Source organism: Thunnus albacares, chromosome 3 (genome assembly GCF_914725855.1).
Source record: "Thunnus albacares chromosome 3, fThuAlb1.1, whole genome shotgun sequence".
NCBI lineage: Eukaryota > Metazoa > Chordata > Actinopteri > Scombriformes > Scombridae > Thunnus > Thunnus albacares.
Genome location: NC_058108.1, coordinates 18920705 through 18940085, shown reverse-complemented (window position 1 = coordinate 18940085; position 19381 = coordinate 18920705). Strand labels below are relative to the sequence as shown.

The following is a 19381-nucleotide window of genomic DNA, read 5'->3' as shown; positions in this document are numbered from 1 at the left end:
ATACATTTGACCATAGAAAGTTTTACATTGACAAAATCTTTTTAACCAAATATATTTACTCTATTTATTTTTATTTTATTTATTTATTTGACAGAGACAATACTCATTAATCAACAGAAAAAAACTGTAAATGAGCCAGAGTTAGTCTTGAAGGCTCATTTTCATCTGTTGTCCGTGGACAGATGTTAAAGACAACCTAAAATTAAGGTACCATGACATACCATCTTGTAAAATTCACGGTAGCCATTCACTTTACCATAGACAGTTCATAAACCGCATCTATATACATTTAACTATTGTCAATTTAATAAGTTTTACATCTTTTTTTCATATAGTATAGTCATAAAACCAATTATTCATCCAATTAAGCACACACAAAGCCTGATTAGACAATGTTTACCAACGTTTTTTTAACCAACATTTCATCAAGAAACATTAATTCACCCAAAAATTTAATTGAAATACAGTCTTGCCATTAAACGAAATATACATAAATATAGCCAAGCTTGTTTTAAATGCGATCGGTATTTTTTGTTGTATTTTTATTGGTATTAGCATTAATATAAACATTAGTAGTGGTAGAAAAAGAAGAAGAAGAAGAAGAAGAAGAAGAAGAAGAAGAAGAAGAAGAAGAAGAAGAAGAAGAAGAAGAAGAAGTCGGAACTTCCGTAGTTCAGCACTTTGTTCCGTCGAACTGTAATTGTGTAACACCGGGGCGGCGCTCTGGCGGCTTTTTTGATTTCTGATTTGTTCAGTGCTGTGAGACAGAGAGGAAATGTTTACGCTTATAAATCAAAATAATTATACAGCCGTTCTTCTTTTCGCTTGATAGTTTCCTTCCCTTTGACCTACGTTGTTAAATATAGTTTCTACACTCTTGTTAAGAATCAAACTGATGTCATGTTAAGTAACATCAAGCTGTTAACGCGTTTGTCCAAAGCAGTGCATCATCTTCAGCATGAGTGGCTCGGCTCCTCCGCTGAAAAAGAAAAGCTACATGGGTCAGCACCAGATCAAGAAGAAAAAGAGGTAAGTTTAAGGTCGCAGCTTGGATGATTTTTTGTTGATTTTGAGGAATTACAGCCAGATCCGTTATCAAACACACTTTTATGTCTTCTTAACACAGCTTCCAAGTTCCTGATGAGCCACCAGAGAGAGACAACCTGCTGGAGAAGAGCCGCTATCTGTCAGACAAAACAAACAGATCAGAGAACATCAGCAGAGACAGACTCATGGTGAGTTTGACAGCTTTAGAGAAAGTTTTTCTCCTCCTGTCTTTGTCATCTCTGATCAGTGGTGGAAGAAGTATTTAGATCCTTTACTTAAGTGAAAGTTCCAATACAGCAATTGAAATATACTCCATTACAAGTACACGTCCTGCATGAAAAATCCTACTTAAGTAAAAGTACATAAATATTAGCAGCTAAATGTACTTAAAGTATTAAAGTAAAAGTATTGGTTTCATCCCTCTGACTGCTGCTGGAGGTGGAGCTAGTTTGAACTACTATACATACAGTTAGCTAGTTTAGTCCAGTGGTTCCCAACCTAGGGGTCGGGCCCCTCCAAAGGTTCACCAGATAAATCTGAGGGGTCGTGAGATGATTAATGGGAGAGGAAAGAGGAAAAAAAACAAAGTTCTGATACACAAATCTGTTGTGTAAATTGAAATTTTTCTCTAATCTCTGATTTTTGGTGAAATATTGGATCATTTGAACATTTATCGAAATGAAACCATATGAGAAGTTTAGAGGGAAAAATCACTATTTGGTGGAGATGTTAACAACTCATAAACATCTGAAATGTGGCCCCGACTACAAACTGCTAAAAAGTTGGAAACCACTGGTTTAATCTTTAACAATGTGTTGTATTTTAAAAGCTTGTTATATTATCCATTGTGTCAAATCTTCCTGTGAAAAGTAACTAAAGCTGTCAAATAAATGTAGTGGAGTAGAAAGTACAATATTTCCCTCTGAAATGTAGTGGAGTGGAAGAATAAAGTAGCATCAATCACAAGTGACACATAGGATTTTCTGTCTCAGGGTGGAGAGGCAGTATTTCCACTCGGGCAATCCACATTGGCTCTTGATGAAGAGATGCTGCAGGTGCTGGATGCTGTAGACCCTGTGAAGCCTGCAGCTGACAAAACGCATCCAGCATCAGTAAATAGAGATGTACAGGAACAACCTCCAGTTGCAGACAATAAGAAGGAGAATGACTCAGTGCTACAGGAGATAGTCTGTGGGCGAAATAGTGACTGTAAGAGACCAGGATGGAGTGCTGACTGCAAAGACCTTGCTCAGAGGCTCCTCTTCAGTGAGGACTCGGAGGAAGCAGGGCATGCTGAGAGGGGTCCAAAGAACGGCCAGTCAGTGCCAGCTTCTGCCTGCATCAATGGGCTTTGCTGTAAAGAAATAAAAACTGGTCAGCAAGCAGACAGCTCCACCTGGTGAGTCTTAACTTGCGCATTATGGCCTAGAGTTGATTATCTGTTTCTTTAGATTTGTTAGCAAATGTTTTTCTTACTCTGTGTTTCACCAGGCAGAAACATGCATCCAGAAGAAATAGCTCTGCTCGTAGCGAGGACAAAATTGGGCAAAATTCGAATGCTGATCCACCCGTGGATGTATCCAGAGACTACATCTTGTTCAGCCCTACATGCCTGGCAGCTGCCAAGAAGAGGGCTAAACTCCAGAATCAGTCCACCTCTGTGCTCACAGTCCCCAGTGGCTTAGACCTCAGTACTTTCAGTGACACTTTACCTCAGCCAGGTAAAGTATTTTAACTACAATCTTAACAATCGTTGCCCTTGTTCTGATTTCTGTATGTGTCTGTGTGTGTTATTGATTTAATTCAAACCTTGTATGAACACATATGTGATGTCCAGATTGTATGATTGAATTTATATCTGACATTAGAGTGTGTCTCTGGTATACACCTTGAAATCAGATTTCTTTTCCACATGTAAAATCTACTTTGCACTAAACATGTAATGCCATTTGTAAATTGAGTTATTTATGTGTTCTCTACTGTAGGCATTGCCTTGTGTGCTCCTGCAGAGCATGCTGAAAAGCTCTTGTTATCCAGTTGGGGTTTACCAAAACCCGTCTTAGAGCGCTACCAGAAACACAGAGTGACTCATATGTTTGAATGGCAGGCTCAGTGCCTCACTGTTGGGCAGGTGCTGCAGGGAGGAAACCTGGTATACTCTGGTAAGAAACTGAATGTCTTTCTTTAAAGTGATTCAAGGAGTCAGTCACTGTTTGTTCTTTATTTTTTTAAAAAAAAATGTTTATCCTCCATTTTAGCACCTACCAGTGCTGGAAAAACTCTGGTTTCAGAGCTGTTGATGTTGAAGCGTGTGTTGGAGACCAAAAGAAAAGCTCTCTTCATTCTGCCTTTCGTTTCTGTGGCCAAAGAGAAGATGCATTACCTTCAGGTGAAGGAGAGGTGGACAGAAGGATACAATCATGTTGTTATGGAAAATGGGCCTCATGCAAGAACAATTTATTATTCCTATCCCATAACATTCTCTGTAAGGTTTGCTTTGATGAATGCCATCTGCTTATGAGTAGTTGTGCATTCATGAGATGTGATTATTAGCATAATCAACACCCCTAAAATTGCCACATAAGGCTACATATTCTGCTCTGTTTGTGGGCAAGTTTCATTCACAAAAATGTCACCAAAATACAAACAAGAATTTCACACAGCTTCAAATCCTGTTGTCAGTAATCAGGAAACAAAAACATGACAAATTTAGGAGCGTCAGTAGTAAGGGACCCAAAACAATTACAGTACAAAACATTAATACAACCACGTGTCATCAGAGCAGCACTGTAGTGTGACAGGTAAAAAGAGGGAATGGTCTGATATGGAGTTACTTGCTAAAAAACATCTCCCTGATCGGAGGTGGTCAAGGGATATGATTCAGTACCCTACAGTAGGTGATGTTACATTGTCAGAAGAGGATACCGCAGAAAGACCCTGAGGCAGCTGTTTCCAACAACTACTAAAATATATATAAGTTGCTGTGCCAAAATATACCAACAAAAATCATTAATCTAAAAAAAAGTAAATTGGCAAGCCATGATGATGATGATTTGGTGAACAGAAAATTAATTTAGCATTAAGTTTGTTTTAATTATATGTTTTATTTTAGCTGATTTCAGTATCATATTCAAACTCTAAATTCATTCACATTAAGACATTATTTTTCTAAATCAAACAAGTGTTTACCATTTTGTGAAGAAAGGCAGACACTATCGGTTCATGACACGTATGACAGGTCTGGACCACTCGTAAATTCCATTTGTACCTAAGAGAAAAATCTAAGTACAACAAAATCGATGAATGCCACAAATTTTCTTAAATCACTCTTAGGAATTAATCTGTTCCAATGAATGATTCTTGCATGAGGCCCTCGGTGTTTTCTGTCTGAATCTGCATTTTATTTCCTTTTATCTCTGGCTCTGTAGAATGTATTTGAAGAGGCAGGAGTCCGTGTGGAGGGATACATGGGCAGCACCTCAGCTGCTGGAGGTTTCATGGCGCTGGATGTGGCTGTTTGCACCATAGAAAAAGCCAACTCACTCATTAACAGACTAATTGAGGAAGACAGTATGGGTCTACTAGGTAATGCACCTGTGACAATAATGTTTTTTCATGAATATAGAACATAGAGTATGACTTTTGGATGTGTGTGTTATATTTATGCCATTAGGTATGGTTGTTGTGGATGAGTTGCATATGGTTGGAGATTCTGGAAGAGGATATCTACTAGAACTGCTTTTAACCAAGATCCGCTACATCGCACAAAAGCGGAACGCCTCTGGGTTTGTGTTTATTATGTGTCTAATGTTGTTTTTGTTTAACAGATATACAGTCTTTATTTCAGACATTTGTATGGTATTTGTGTGTCTTTCTACAGGTCCCTTTCTGAGGGTGTGCAGATAATAGGTATGAGTGCCACCTTGCCTAACCTGTCCCTCCTGGCCAGCTGGTTAGGTGCAGAGCTTTACCAGACAGACTACAGACCGGTGCCCTTGCAGGAGCATCTCAAGGTGGGATGCAGCATCTATGACAGGAGCCTGTCAGTGGTTCGGCAGTTCACTCCTGCTCTTCACATTAAGGTAATTGAGACTGAGTGTGGCCCGGAGGTGATCCAATGTGTGTGTCATTATGATTGATGCCTCCCTTCCCATCACCACTAATATAATCATGCTCTCTACTACATGTATGTTCATTTCCTTTCATAAAGGGTGATGATGACCACATAGTGAGCTTGTGTTATGAGACGGTGAGGGACGGCCACTCTGTGTTGCTTTTCTGCCCCTCGAAGAACTGGTGTGAGAAACTTGCAGACAGCATTGCCAGAGAATTCTACAACCTCAGACATACTGGTGGGTGGATTTTAAATGTCATCTCAAAATCATTTACTGTTTGTGTATAATCATATGGTGTCCCACAGGGATCAGTACTCGGTCCATTTTTGTTTTGTTTACTTGCTGCCCTTGGGTCACATTTTCAAAAAACACAACATAATGTGTCGTTGCCACACTGATGACACACAAATCTTTCTTCCCGTAGCAGTGCATGTGAGTGCATGTGTATTTGTGTGTACTTTTACATATCATGTGCTTCTTTTTCTGTTGTAATTTTTATTGACTTGTGAAGTGTACAGAGACTCTCTGGGTGATGTGCACTTTAAATAAACTGAAGTTGAATCAAAAGCGAGGTCAAGAGCAACTATAGCTTGTTTCTAAAGATACTTTGTTGTGTAATATCACAGTAGTTCTTTGGTTTGACAGCCATGTAAAACTGATGTGTGGGTTTTTCTTGAACAATAATTATATACTTTTCAGACTGCCAGGGTGAAGCAGAGCCCCAGCCAGTGTGTCTCGATCAGGAGGGACTAGTGGACGTCATAGCCCAGTTGAGACGAACTCCGGCCGGTTTAGACCCCATCCTCCAGCGCACTGTGCCATGGGGGGTGGCCTTTCACCACGCTGGTGAACACACTAAGACACACCTTCAACCACAACGCAATGTGAGCTGAACCCTTGCAGCTCTTTTGATCATATAAATAAGATAAAGTTTGTCTCTGTAGGTTTGACATTTGATGAGCGCGACGTGTTGGAGGGAGCTTTTCGTCACGGCATGGTGAGGGTCCTGGCCGCCACCTCTACCCTCTCTTCAGGAGTTAATCTCCCAGCCCGCAGGGTCATCATTCGAACCCCTACGTTCAATGGCCACTTGTTGGACCCACTCACGTACAAACAGATGGCTGGACGAGCAGGGAGAAAAGGAGTAGACACTACAGGTATAGAGGGAAGAGGGGGGCAAAATGAGGGAAGAGGGAAAGAAAAAATCCAACTGTCTTTGACAAATAATAGTGGGGCACATATTAATTGAAAAGTGAAATTAAAAACAGTGTCTCTCTTTTGGTCTCATGTCATTTTGTTTTTCCATCTCCAGGTGAAAGTGTGCTTTTGTGTAAGGAGGCAGAGCGTCAGAAAGGTATCAGCCTCCTTAAAGGTGCTCTTCGGCCAATCAGCAGCTGCCTGGTGAAAAGGGAGGGAGAAGGTGTCACCACCAGCATGCTGCGAGCCATACTGGAGGTATGATCGATATTTAAATCAACTTGGCACACACAGACATGACTTACAGGCTGTAAATGCATTATGATCATGATAATTCCTGTCCTGTTTATAGAATAGTTGTGGCACCGTTTTAGTGACAAAAACACAATTTGCCCCATGAACTATAATTTACATCATCCCAACTTTTAGATCATTGTTGGAGGTGTAGCCAGCACTCCACAGGATGTGAAGTTGTATGCTTCATGCTCACTACTGGCCACCAGCATGAAATGCAGCAGCAAAGAAGAGTCAAATGAAGAGACCAGCACAGGGGCTATTGAAGCCTGTGTTGAATGGTTGATGGAGAATGAATTTATCAGTATCCAAAAGGAAGGACAAGGTACTGCCACACTTGACACAGTGCTATCTCATTATGTGCCAAATCCATCCTTTATGTGATATCACTGCGACATGATGAAAAAACCTCCAGTAATGAGATGACCCTCTGGTAACAACTGATATTTGACAAAATTATTCTCACAATTCAGTTAGAAATTGCTTGTAAAGGAAAGAAAGAATGTCCATAGTCATTCTTTTTTTCCTGTAGTTATACCTCATACATCACTTGAGCCATAATATTAGCTTTTTTCAGTTTTGCCATTATAGTAAACACTGTATATCCTCTGATGTCTTTGAATATCCAGAGGAGCGGTACTGTCCTACTCAACTTGGTGCTGCCACCCTGTCCTCCTCCCTCTCCCCTCCTGAGGCTCTGGGAATATTTGCAGATCTCCAGCGGGCTATGAAGGGCTTTGTGCTGGAAAACGACTTACACATCCTGTATTTGGTACAAAATATATCTTGTATTATTACATGTTTAAAGAGGTTCTGTCATCTGCATCCATGCCCACATAACCCTCATCACTAAACATAATGTCATTACTAACTCTAGCCTTAAACCATCCAGAGTCTCTATGTCATAAACCCCACACCAGTCCTCACAAGCATACATGTAGTAATATATTCAAATGGAAATAAGCAAACACTTTTCCAAATTTTCCACAGATCACACCACTGTACGCAGAGTGGACTACCATTGATTGGTATCAGTTCTTCTGTCTGTGGGAGCAGCTCTCGTCATCGATGAAGAGAGTGGCAGAGTTGGTGGGCATTCAGGAAGGCTATCTCGCTCGGTCTGTCAGGAGCAACCTTGTCGCTAAGACAGAAAAGCAGCATAGACAAATGGCTATTCATAAACGGTAAAGCACATATTCATTACACAAACAATATGCAGTATACTTAAATTTTCTGGCTGATAGTTCAGCTGTAACTGTAAACTCAATTAACGTAATTTAATACTCCAAAAATGATAGTCACAGTTGTTAGTGTACTGACACGTGAACAATATAATTCGATATGATAAAATACCCTTCCAATAAAAAATAAAGGTACCTTTATGAGTGTCAGAGAGTTGGTTTAACTCTAATGTAATAAACATTTTACTGAAGAAGATAATATTGTTCAGGTGTTGACATTTTCATGTCCTCTTCCTGTATCCCTGTGTAGGATTTATTTTCTGAGAGTTAAACTACAGAAAAGTTCTAAATTCTGTTTTGATTGGTCGGGTCTTTGTCAATTACATCCACTCTTTGTTGATCTTTTCACAGGTTCTTCACCACTCTTGTACTACAGGATCTGGTGAATGAGGTGCCTTTGGGAACAGTAGCATCCAAATACAACTGCAATCGCGGGCAGTTACAGTCTCTCCAGCAGTCTGCGTCTACATATGCAGGTACTCACTTAAGAGTGTTGGGAGCACATAAATAACTACTATATAGACCTTAAATCCTGCACAAGGCTTCATATTAAACAGGGAGAGCAGTAACAAGTACAGTAACTTAATGCAAAAAGCTGGAGCACTTTAGAATGACTGATATGCAGCACAGACTTCCATTAGCTGACATACCAGTAACAACATACCTTCTTCAGAGACGAGAATCCATCACTGTTAAGTGCTTGTGCTTCTTGCATCAAGGTAGTGTTTATGAGATCCTAGTGTGATTCAGATTCAGTAGGTGTGTGCATAAATGTGGAATAAGTAGATAATAATTAGAATAAGTTTGTGTGGGTGTGAGCCTATATCGTTTGAACGATGGTGTTTTTAATCAGTGAAAAAACAAGGAGAGCTAAAAAAGCAAGATGTTAAGTTATTCAGTAGCTGTGATTTACATCCTCATCCCTCAGGTATGGTAACGGTGTTCTGCAAGCGTCTCGGCTGGCACAATATGGAGCTGCTGTTGTCCCAGTACCAGACCAGGCTGAGCTTTGGAGTCCAGAGGGAGCTGGTTGACCTGGTCAGGGTTTCCCTCCTGAATGCAACACGAGCCAGAGCACTCTATGCACAAGGCCTCTGTACTGTTGCTGAACTAGCCAGGGCTACAGTAGCTGATGTTGAGAAAGCCTTGAGGAATGCTGTCCCATTTAAGAGGTAGTTGTGTGTGTATGTGTGTGTGTTCCAGTAAGATATAAATGCATATTAGGGGAACAACAATGTTAGTCCCTTGACAATACACGTTATTGAAGATGAAAGACCAGCAGCTGAGGGGAGCCATAGCACTGCACTTAGTTTGTTGTTTGTTTCCCCATCAGCTCACACACATTAAGAGATACCTATGATGAAGTAAAGAAGTCATAACTACAAACTCTGTCCTATATCCTACTTTTAAATAAGTACAGAGTACAGATGCTTTTTTTTTCAACAACTAACTTGCTAAATATCCCTACTAAATTAAAACCATACCCCAGAAACAAGTTAAACATCAAATGTTTAATAATTAGCTGTAAATTTACTCAATTTAGATTCTTGTTGTGAATAATTGCAATAAATTAATGTGACAGCTCTATATATTGTTTTAGTTTGACTTCTGTCTCATGCCAAACATCTGGCCCATCACACGTTGGATATTACAAGAAACCACTATTTTACAAAACATGCATCTTATGGTAATACATATACAAAAGCATGTGGAAAAAGAAAAGAAAAGATCAAATAATAATGAACAAATTGTTCACCGGAAAGAACTGTTACATATCTACACCAACCGTATCCTAATAAAGGTTTTTTTTTTTCTCTTCTCCCAGGCTTTCTCCAAGTAACTTGCTAATTTATACGTCAACATCCACTTCAGTCTTTCTGCTTCATCCATACTTACAAAATCAATATCTGTTTTACATATAAAGGTAAATTGTGAAAAGTAACACAAATAAATAAGAAAAAAGAATGTGTGTAAACCTCACACTAAGGCAGCGTTTAAAGAGTGATATTAATTTCTAAGGCGAAACTGATACATGAGAGGCGGAAAACGAAAAGTGCCAGAAATATGTTAAAGTAGGTGGATAGCAGAATTATTCCAAATTTTAAATTAGTACAGTTGTCAATCACCTCAAAGAAAGGCATCCTGGTGCACTGTTATGTACACTGCTACTATAAACATGCACCAACCTCCTTCAGTTTGAAAGACTCAGGAAGACAGAAGCAGGTACAGTCCTGAATATCAGACCAACATTGACCTCACTGAAGCTAAGCTTGAATAGTTTACATATGTACTGTCAAACATAAGCCCAACACCACAACCTCCTTGTAGCATGATCCCAGATGTGAAGAGGTCATACTGTCTTTCTTCCTCAGCTCTAAGCGTGCGGTGGACGAGAGTGAGATGGAAGCAGCTGAGCGACGGAACCTTCGCTGTGTCTGGGTCACCGGTGGACGGGCTCTGACAGAACAGGAAGCGGCCATTGAGATCGTTTTTGAGGCAAGGCTCCTCCTTCAGGAAGACCTGGCACAGCTAGGAATTCAGTGGGACCCGACAACACTTCCTCCAGGGGCTCCTGCTGTCAACAGCGCTGATGACCATCCCAGCAGTGACTCAGACAACTCATCTGGCTCATATGGCAGCTCACAAGAAGCACAGACAGACAGCACCACAAACCACCAAGAGGGAGACGGGGGTAAGAAAAGCAACAGAGGAGATATTGGCAGGTGTAGAGAGGAGAGTAAGAAAGAATCTAAAAGCGAGAAAATAAAAAGCAGACGAGAGGGAGAAACCAGTCGAGAGCAGGGATGCAAACCTGAAGCAGTGGAGGTAAAGAAAAAATTGGGAGACAGGAGCGAACCAGAAAGAGTTTCAGTGGAAAGAGTGATAGAGGTGAAGCATGAACAAATACAAAATAAATCTGTGGCAAATGAAACAGAAAAGCAAGATGAAAAAAGAGACAGAGAAAAGAGTGAGGAATTAAAACAAAGAGGCCAAGAGTTCAGAAAAGCAGTGCAGAAAGAAGGGGATGCATATAAAGTCTCACTCAGACCAGAGGGTCAACAAGCAAATTGGTCCGTCCGTCCTGAAAGAAGCCTGACACAAGAACTTGCGGAGATTGTATCCAGCCCCCTGCCTCAACCCCAACCACCTCCTCAGCCTTGTCGTTCCCCCATGGTTCCTCCTCGGTTTAGAGCCACGATTTCCAGGGTAGAAGAACAACAAAGTGTTTCCACAAAGACATCAAAAGTAGACAATACCATGGATGCCTCACCTGTGCAGCCAGGTAGACTGAAACATTCAAGAGCCCTAAGCAAAGTCCTCCACTCCATACAAACTGACAAAAGCCTACAAGATAATGTGGAGACTGTGCAGACATCACACTCGCCAAACCCCCCTTTAGTTGCTTCGGTCCAAAACTCAGCACTTGCAGCTCGAGTGACTACCAACACCGTTCCTGCTCCTGGCCCCGCGCAACAAAGTCCTCCCACTGTTTCTGCTCCAACAAATGCAGACATGTCGGATTCTCCTCTGCCTGTCTCTCCTGCCTCAGCTCCCTTATTCTCACCTGAGGCCAAGCGAAGAAGGATAGAAGGTGGAGAGATAGATAAGTTTTCATCTCCTGAGTTGTATGCAGGAGATGAAGGGGTTCAGGGAGATGTCAAAAAGGGAGAAGAGAGTTTCGGTGACAGCTTTGAATTGGACACTCAGACAGAGAGAATCATTGTTCAACAAGCGTATCAACCCAGAGATGGGAATGAGAGAGGTGTGAATGAGTCGGTAGAAACTGAAAAGATGAAAGAGGAGGAAATGGTAGAAGCAGCTGCAAAGCTTGAGGGAGACGCAGATGAAGGAAGAAGCAGGCTGGAAGCTCCTAACGATGCTTGTCCCAGATTCAATATTTCTCTCACAGATAGCCAGATGGAGCTCATCCTAAACACCAGCCACCAGGTGAGTGACCAGAATCATCCATCATGTACTGATTGCAAATATATTCAAATATTTAGCCTCTTAAAAATCAAAGGTTATCATTTTTTCACAGATTTCTCCTGATCCAGATGGTGGTGATAACATGGATGAGGATAAAGATGAAGGTGGTGATAATGATGAGGCACCTGTTGCCAATCAGGTTGCTTCTGAGAGTCCTAACAGAAGCAGTAGCTTCCTGTTCGACAGCCTGTATGACAGCTCTCTGATGGCTGCTCTGAGTCCACACCAGATCGACCAATCAGAAAAAGAAGAATCTGTCAGCCAGGAGGTCAGAGAAGAACGCCCCCTTTCGTCAACCCAGGAGAGACGGCGCAGCGAGCTTCTCGCCAACCAGGAGGCGGAAAAGCAGGAGGCAATCCAATGGGGTGAGTCCTTCCTCAACCTGTCAGAGTGGGGTGATTCGCTGCTGGTGGGCGAACGCTTTCTGGAGAGGCAGAGCGTGCTCAGACACACGGAGAGAACTCAAAAAGATCAAGAAGCCAGCCAGCATGAAGCTCAGCAACCCAACGCAGACCAATTATCGAATTCACAATCTGAACCTGGTCAGATACAGCCACAACCTACGACTACCACTACTACTACTAAAACTACTACCACAACTCAAAATGAGTATGAGAAGGATAAAGCCAGTAATAATCCAGACCCTACATACAGAAGAGAAGAGCGTAAAAATGAGAAACAGTTAGAGAAGAAAAGAAAGGAGGAGAAAATGAATACTTTACTGTTAGATAATGCAGTTTTAAAACATCCTCATGTCCAAAATGCACCTGAAAATACTCTTTATTGCAGTCCTGGTCTACAAGAGATCTTTGACCTCTGGCCTAGTATGTCTGACCAGCCCTGGCAAAACACTACAATAAGTCTCACAAGCAATCACACACACACGGCTGCTGCAGCAGAAGCTCCAAAAATACCTCCGCCCTCTATACATTTGGGCAGAAAAAGAAGAAATCTGAATGTGCAGGTCGCTGCTGCTGAGAGTGATTCTGGAGAACCCTCCAGACATGACACTGACCTTATCCCACCTACTCAGGAAACACCACCTGTCACACCAAGAATAAAACTGACCACCTCGTCTGTCCAGTCGCCACTCAGGCTCGCTAAGCCTCTCAACCAGTCGACTCCCTCCGCCTTCCTGCCAGGGAAACCAGCAGCTCCAAAGTGTCCTAAAACTCACTCAGGACACAGTAATGATCCATCAGCAGCTATCAACCACAAACGCCAGCTGGGACACAAACCCAAGACTCTACCTGAATCTGACACCAAAGTAACCCCCACTTCTCTTTCACGCTCAACTTTAAAATCCAAACCCCTTCCACATGCAGACCAGAACCTCAGCCCTCCCCAAGACTGCGCTTCTCCATCTTCCCTTCAGCCGAAGCCTCCCTCTGATACAGAGTCGCCCGTGACTGATGAAGGCTTCACTCTTCAGCTGTCCCAGGATGCATTGCTTTGTTCCAGCAACTCTGGGACCTTCTCCATCATAGATGTGGCAAGTGACAGGCGCCTCTTCCACACTTTCATCAATGAGTGGAAAACCAAGGATCGGTACTCTCTGGCTTTGGCCTGTGAAAAGAAGGAGCACAGACAGCAGCCTGAGGAGGAAATAGGAGGGAAACATAAGAGAGGTAACTGACACACTTGTACAAAAGTGACATTAACTTACAGTAAAATGTGATATAAATTGTTGCCAAGAATTAATCACAAGACTGATCATCTGTCAAGTATTTGTTATAGAGAAGTTATAGAGAAGTCTCATCACCTCACGCCAAACAATAAAGTTGAAGAAATTCTTTTGAAAATTATTCACAGAATATATCCCTATTGCAGTATGACTGGAGGATTTACTGACATTGATAATAGTTGAGTCTTTAATACCTTTTTTTAAAATTATGAATTTACTCTGAAGAGGATAAAGGTTACAGTATAAAGCTAATATACACATTGTTGCTTACTTTAATTGTAATTCATCCCTTCCGAAAGATATGATTCATTTATTTGTATTTATTATTTGCAAGTTTCATATACATAAATCCAAATGTTCCAGATCTGCACTAAATTTCAAAATATTTGTGTTTATTTGTGTTCATTACAAAGACACATTGAAATCAATTACCAGTAAAAAAAAAAAAAAAGTGTTTGAAGCACATGAAAAAAGTGTTGCCAAGCATCACAAAGTCTCTGCAGTAACATTGTATTCATCGCTTCTTTTTTGAAAAACCTTTGATGATATGCAATTTTCCCTTATTTATTTATTTTCAAGCTGTGAAAAGAAAAAAAGTCCCATTACATGACTCAGCAAACTCAATCACAAAAACAGTCTCCTCTTTCATGCATGTGTCACCTGCACAGCGTCAACAGCTCATCAGAGGCTCCACAGGGCCGATGGTTTTCCTCTGAGAGACAGTGAAGGGCTGGTGCTGATTGGACTATCTGTCTGCTGGGGAGCAAGAGATGCATACTACATATCCCTGCAGCAAGAGCAGAGCAAAGGTATTCACCCACACACACGTGTATGCATAAATCAGCTCACACATAAGTGTTTTCCTACTTCAGGCTGTCTGTTACCCCTCAGGTTTGAGCTGTAGTCTGGCCCCTCCTCCGCTGGATGATGATTTGCCAGTGAGCGAGAGGCTGGGGCAGGTAAAGGCCTGTCTGAGCAAGCCGTCAGCTGGTCATGGAAGGGGTGTGGTTGTCATGTATGACATCATCCAGGTGTACAAGTCGCTAGTGCAGAGCTGTGGCATCAGCTTGGAGGGTAACTGCGAGGACCCAAAGGTGAGAGAGACAGTTTATTCACATTCAGGCAAGCAGAAACTCACATCTTTGTAATTACTGCGGACAAAACCCTGTATTGTCTTCCTGAGAACCTTTACTTTGATAAAAAAATCTCAAAAAATAAACTTGGTTCTTTGTTAAATGTTTACCGTAGGTGGCGTGTTGGCTGGTTGACCCTGGCAGTGAGGAGAGGACTCTACCCAATATGGTGACCGTCTTCTGCCCTGAAGAATTACCTCTGTTAGATGGACTTGGGAATGCACACGTACACTGTCCCCGTGTCAGAGCAGCGACCAAGAGTGTGCTCATATATGCTGTCATGAACCATCTCACTGGCCTGCTAGAGAAAGATGGCATGCTCGGTACAAAGGGCGCACATTCTAACAGACAATATTTCAGCAATGATGCAAATAAATAGTTCTGTGTAGAGTTTTTTTTCAAAGTTATTGTACGATATGTGTCAGACTCTTTCAGGAACATTGAGATGCCTTCCCAGGTGTGTTTGGCTCTGCTGGAACTGAATGGAGTGGGCTTCAGTATTGAAGAGTGCGAAAGGCAAAAACACGTGATGCAAGCCAAAATCACAGCGTTGGAATCTCAGGCTTACAACCTGGCTGGACACAGCTTCTCTCTCACCAGCATCGACGACATAGCACAGGTCTGACACCTCTCCTCCATCCCTGCTGTTTTTTTTTTTAATTTAAATTGCTTAGAGGAGGAGTACATGCACAAGGGCAACAATGCATATTAAGTAAAGTCATACTTGTGTGTGTGTGCTCATGTGCATGCTGTATGTTAGATTTTGTTCTTAGAGCTCCACCTGCCTCCAAACAGTGACGTGGGTGGATCAAAAAGTAAGAGGACTCTGGGCTACACCCGTAGAGGTGGTGGCAGAATACGGCTTGGAAAGCAGTTCAGTACCACAAAGGTGAAAACACTTAAAGATATACAGAAATTATTTTTATTTTTTGACAAGTAAAATTGATACAGTAGTATTTGAGAGATGAAATGACTGAAATGAGATGATGTTGTCAGGATGTTCTGGAGAAGCTTCGACCTCTGCACCCATTGCCAGGTGTGATTCTGGAGTGGAGGAGGATCACCAATGCTTTGACTAAAGTGGTGTTCCCCCTGCAGAGGGAGAAGCAATACCACCCCACGCTGGACATGGACAGAATATACCCCATTGCTCAGACACACACAGCCACAGGTGAAACACACATCCCATGCATAATGCCAAGACATTATGTTATGTTTTGCATGGGGAGACACCTTCTTATTCATAGGAACGTTCAGTATGGCTTATATGTTTTTTACCCATCCCACCTGTGAAGCATGCAGTCACCCCTCTCATTCTGTTGATAGGTCGAGTGAGCTTCACTGAGCCCAACATACAGAATGTCCCCAAAGACTTTGAGATTCACATGCCCACAGCGGTGGGTGAGAGCCCACCCTCACAAGATGGCGGCTGCATGTCCACCAAAGCAGGGTAATGTCAACACTTTTTTTAATGATATTTCATTGTACCTGATCTACAGTGGTTCTCAGTGAGGAAACTTGGGTTACCGAAAGGCCTCCTGTGTGTTCTCAGTAAAAATACATATGCTTTATTGTCATTTAAAATGCATCATAATAACATCTGTGGTTGTGGGTAAATCTGCTTGACAAACAATTTAGTAAGTTTAGTTTCAAAAATGCAGATTTGTGACACATTTTACATAATACACAACTGCTTTAGGAATGGTGTGTGTGTATGTAAAGACTCCTCTATTATCTGGTATATTCAAATATTCTGTTGTTTGATTGGTACATGTGTACAAAACTTACAAAAATCTGCATAAAATATTTTCATAATGCAAAAGCTTCAGAAGTTTGCGTCAAAGTTAACATATGAAGTGTGTTGAGTAGCCTGGATACTATACACCTTATTCCCCGTATTGTTTGTTTGTAATGTCTCCACAGTCTTCCATGGTAATATTCATAATACTCTGCATACAAAATGTACATTTATAGGGATAAGAAAATATAGGCAAACAGGAACTATGATACTTGTACCCATGATGTGAATCTGTAAGCCTCATAATGCGTAGTATTACATGCTATGTATGGGTGGGGATGCACTTCATTCCATAGTTTTTCTCTTCAGCTAACCTATCTATCGTAATGATAGAATGAGATGATTTGTCATAATAGTGATCTTACTCTTTTGTTACAGAAAGAAGAGACGCTCCGTGGTGCCTTCAGTTCCAGCTGGAGGTGCAGAACAAGGCCCAGCCTTCTCTGTCAGCATGAGACATGCCTTCATACCGTTTTCAGGTTACTAATAGAATTGTTATATGTGGTTGCTCACCTTTTTTGCTTGTTACTTTGTCTCAGACTTATGTGATACCTTTGTTTTGTCTGTATTTTACTGTAGGTGGAATGATATTAGCAGCTGATTATTCCCAGCTGGAGTTGAGAGTGTTAGCTCATCTCTCCAAGGATCAACGTCTGCTGCAGGTCAGCGGCTAACAGACGCACAGTGGAAAAACATAAAACATCATATAACAAATATCAATAGAGGAAATGATGAACAGTGTGTGTGTGTGTTGCTAGGTGCTGAATGGAGGAGCAGATGTGTTTCGCTGCATCGCTGCCGAGTGGAAGAGTGTCGACCCCGAGAATGTGAACGACAGCCTCAGACAACAGGCAAAACAGGTACAGCTAAGCAGGAAGGAGACGATAATGTGGACACACATGCAGTCCCACTGGTCTGCTCACAAATCTGTGTTTGTGTTTTTCAGATTTGCTATGGCATTATTTATGGGATGGGAGCCAAGTCTTTGGGGGAGCAAATGGGAGTGGAGGAGAATGATGCAGCCTGCTACATAGAGAGTTTCAAGGCCAGATACAAAGGTACAGTGTACTTTGTCCCACTCATTACTTCCTGGGCCCAGGTATATATAGTTATATATTGTTTGTGTGTATTATGTGTATTGGTGGCAGTATTTCCATTTTCACAAGATTCCTACATACACAAACAGTTCATGTATTTGTTTTGCTCTCTGATCTTTTAAATCCTTCTGAAAATTTTATTTTAGTTGTTTTACTTTATGCTCTGTTAGTTTTACTGCTAAGCACTTTGTAACTCTGCTTATTAAAATACAATATAAATAAATGTATTATTTCATATTCTTTTAAATTTTTTTAATGTGATGTTCAAATTGCAACTATGCTTTACATGTAAATCTCCAAAAAGGAGACTTATGTAGTAAGTGAAACTGAAATACTGAGGCCTATTGAACAGAACAAAAGTCAAGTTCACTTCTGAACTGCCACTCAGAAACATTTACGTCTTGTTTTGTGTTTCAGGGATCAACACTTTTCTCAGGGAGACGGTGAAGAACTGTATAAAGAATGGCTACGTTCAGACTCTGATGGGCCGTCGCAGATATCTACCTGGAATCACTAACACCAACACGCACATCAAAGCACATGTAAGCATGCTAGTCCATCAGAACTCTGCAGAATTTATTTGCAAGGCGTGTGATGTGAAACGTATGCACGATTTTTCATTTATTTCATATCTCACCCTTCTTCTGTCTCTCTCCTTCGCTAAATTCAGGCAGAGCGTCAGGCAGTGAACACAGCTGTTCAGGGCTCAGCAGCAGACATTGTTAAACTTGCTACTGTGAACATCCAGAAACGACTCCAGAAAACATACCCTGCAGCTCCACTGTCTCACCAGCACACACGCTCAGGTAACACACACTTAACCATACCTTAAAGGGGACATATTATGCTTTTTGTGATCTACTGTTACTGTTATGATGTCAGATGTCTATGCTAAACATGGTCAAAGTTCCAAAACTTAGGTGAACTTTTTTTCTGCCTTGCCGATGAGCTGACATTAGCTCGTCGCGCATGCCCATTAACGGGTGTCCGTTCCATAGCCTTTGTTGCAAAGGTTTTTCCATGTGTTGTTTGCTTTGTCCACGCTTGTATTTAAGATTGGATTCAAGCTCAAACATGTGCAGATGTATTTGAAAAGTTGACATTTTGAGTAAAGAATGAGGAAAAAGTAGTGAAATCCTACTACCATAGTTTGTTTCATAGTTTGTTGGAAGTAACCTCTGGAGACGGTGGAAGTCTGGGAAACTTCCAAGAGCTGGCCAATCAGAACAGAATGGGCTCATCGGGAGGGGGACCTTAAAGAGACAGGAGCTAAAACGACCCGTTTAAGACAGAGGCTGAACTTATAAAGGGCCAGTATAAGATAAATAAGGAGTTTTTTGAACTGTAAACCATGCAAAGATACTCCAGCCCGAGGTTAAAAATATAGACCTGGCTTCCCAAGTTCAGCGCCACATGCAGACAGCGTTACTTTAAAGTATCCTTTACTGTATGTTTGAGGATGTCTAACTGTGTCCGTTATACAGCCGGTCATCACCGCAGGGCTGGGAAGTCTCATCTGAGAGGAGCGTACTTTGTCCTGCAGCTGCATGATGAACTCATCTACGAAACTGCAGAGGAAGACCTCATACAGGTATGAGAATTATTTTCTGCTGACCATGCAGGTTTGTCATAATCAAAGTACAGCATGGTTTGCTAAAAAAAGAGAACCACAGTATGATCACTTGAATGATTTTGGAATGAAGCAATGAATCTCATGCTAAATATTAGAAAAAAAACCTTTTTGGATCAGTTTTTCCTCCTCAGTCTTTCCTATACATTCTTTAGCAC

The 19381-nt window shown here is 41.4% G+C and overlaps 1 protein-coding gene across 1 annotated transcript in view; it reads left to right on the top strand.

Annotated features, from left to right (window-relative positions):
• Positions 1 to 690: 690 nt before the first annotated feature.
• polq (polymerase (DNA directed), theta) overlaps positions 691 to 19381 on the top strand; it is a 20062-nt gene continuing 1371 nt past the window's right edge. The window contains exons 1-34 of the mRNA XM_044346811.1: positions 691 to 1029; positions 1127 to 1235; positions 2040 to 2446; positions 2539 to 2768; positions 3033 to 3209; positions 3306 to 3436; positions 4476 to 4632; positions 4721 to 4832; positions 4928 to 5129; positions 5258 to 5399; positions 5862 to 6008; positions 6107 to 6319; positions 6475 to 6617; positions 6789 to 6978; positions 7283 to 7425; positions 7644 to 7837; positions 8246 to 8370; positions 8823 to 9066; positions 10267 to 11842; positions 11934 to 13509; positions 14234 to 14374; positions 14457 to 14659; positions 14814 to 15021; positions 15124 to 15317; positions 15459 to 15587; positions 15695 to 15869; positions 16025 to 16148; positions 16875 to 16975; positions 17076 to 17158; positions 17255 to 17356; positions 17443 to 17554; positions 18011 to 18135; positions 18264 to 18399; positions 19078 to 19184. Of these exons, the coding sequence (XP_044202746.1) occupies positions 959 to 1029; positions 1127 to 1235; positions 2040 to 2446; positions 2539 to 2768; positions 3033 to 3209; positions 3306 to 3436; positions 4476 to 4632; positions 4721 to 4832; positions 4928 to 5129; positions 5258 to 5399; positions 5862 to 6008; positions 6107 to 6319; positions 6475 to 6617; positions 6789 to 6978; positions 7283 to 7425; positions 7644 to 7837; positions 8246 to 8370; positions 8823 to 9066; positions 10267 to 11842; positions 11934 to 13509; positions 14234 to 14374; positions 14457 to 14659; positions 14814 to 15021; positions 15124 to 15317; positions 15459 to 15587; positions 15695 to 15869; positions 16025 to 16148; positions 16875 to 16975; positions 17076 to 17158; positions 17255 to 17356; positions 17443 to 17554; positions 18011 to 18135; positions 18264 to 18399; positions 19078 to 19184 (8229 nt within the window). The 5' untranslated portion in view covers positions 691 to 958. The remainder of the gene's footprint in view (positions 1030 to 1126; positions 1236 to 2039; positions 2447 to 2538; positions 2769 to 3032; positions 3210 to 3305; positions 3437 to 4475; positions 4633 to 4720; positions 4833 to 4927; positions 5130 to 5257; positions 5400 to 5861; positions 6009 to 6106; positions 6320 to 6474; positions 6618 to 6788; positions 6979 to 7282; positions 7426 to 7643; positions 7838 to 8245; positions 8371 to 8822; positions 9067 to 10266; positions 11843 to 11933; positions 13510 to 14233; positions 14375 to 14456; positions 14660 to 14813; positions 15022 to 15123; positions 15318 to 15458; positions 15588 to 15694; positions 15870 to 16024; positions 16149 to 16874; positions 16976 to 17075; positions 17159 to 17254; positions 17357 to 17442; positions 17555 to 18010; positions 18136 to 18263; positions 18400 to 19077; positions 19185 to 19381) is intronic.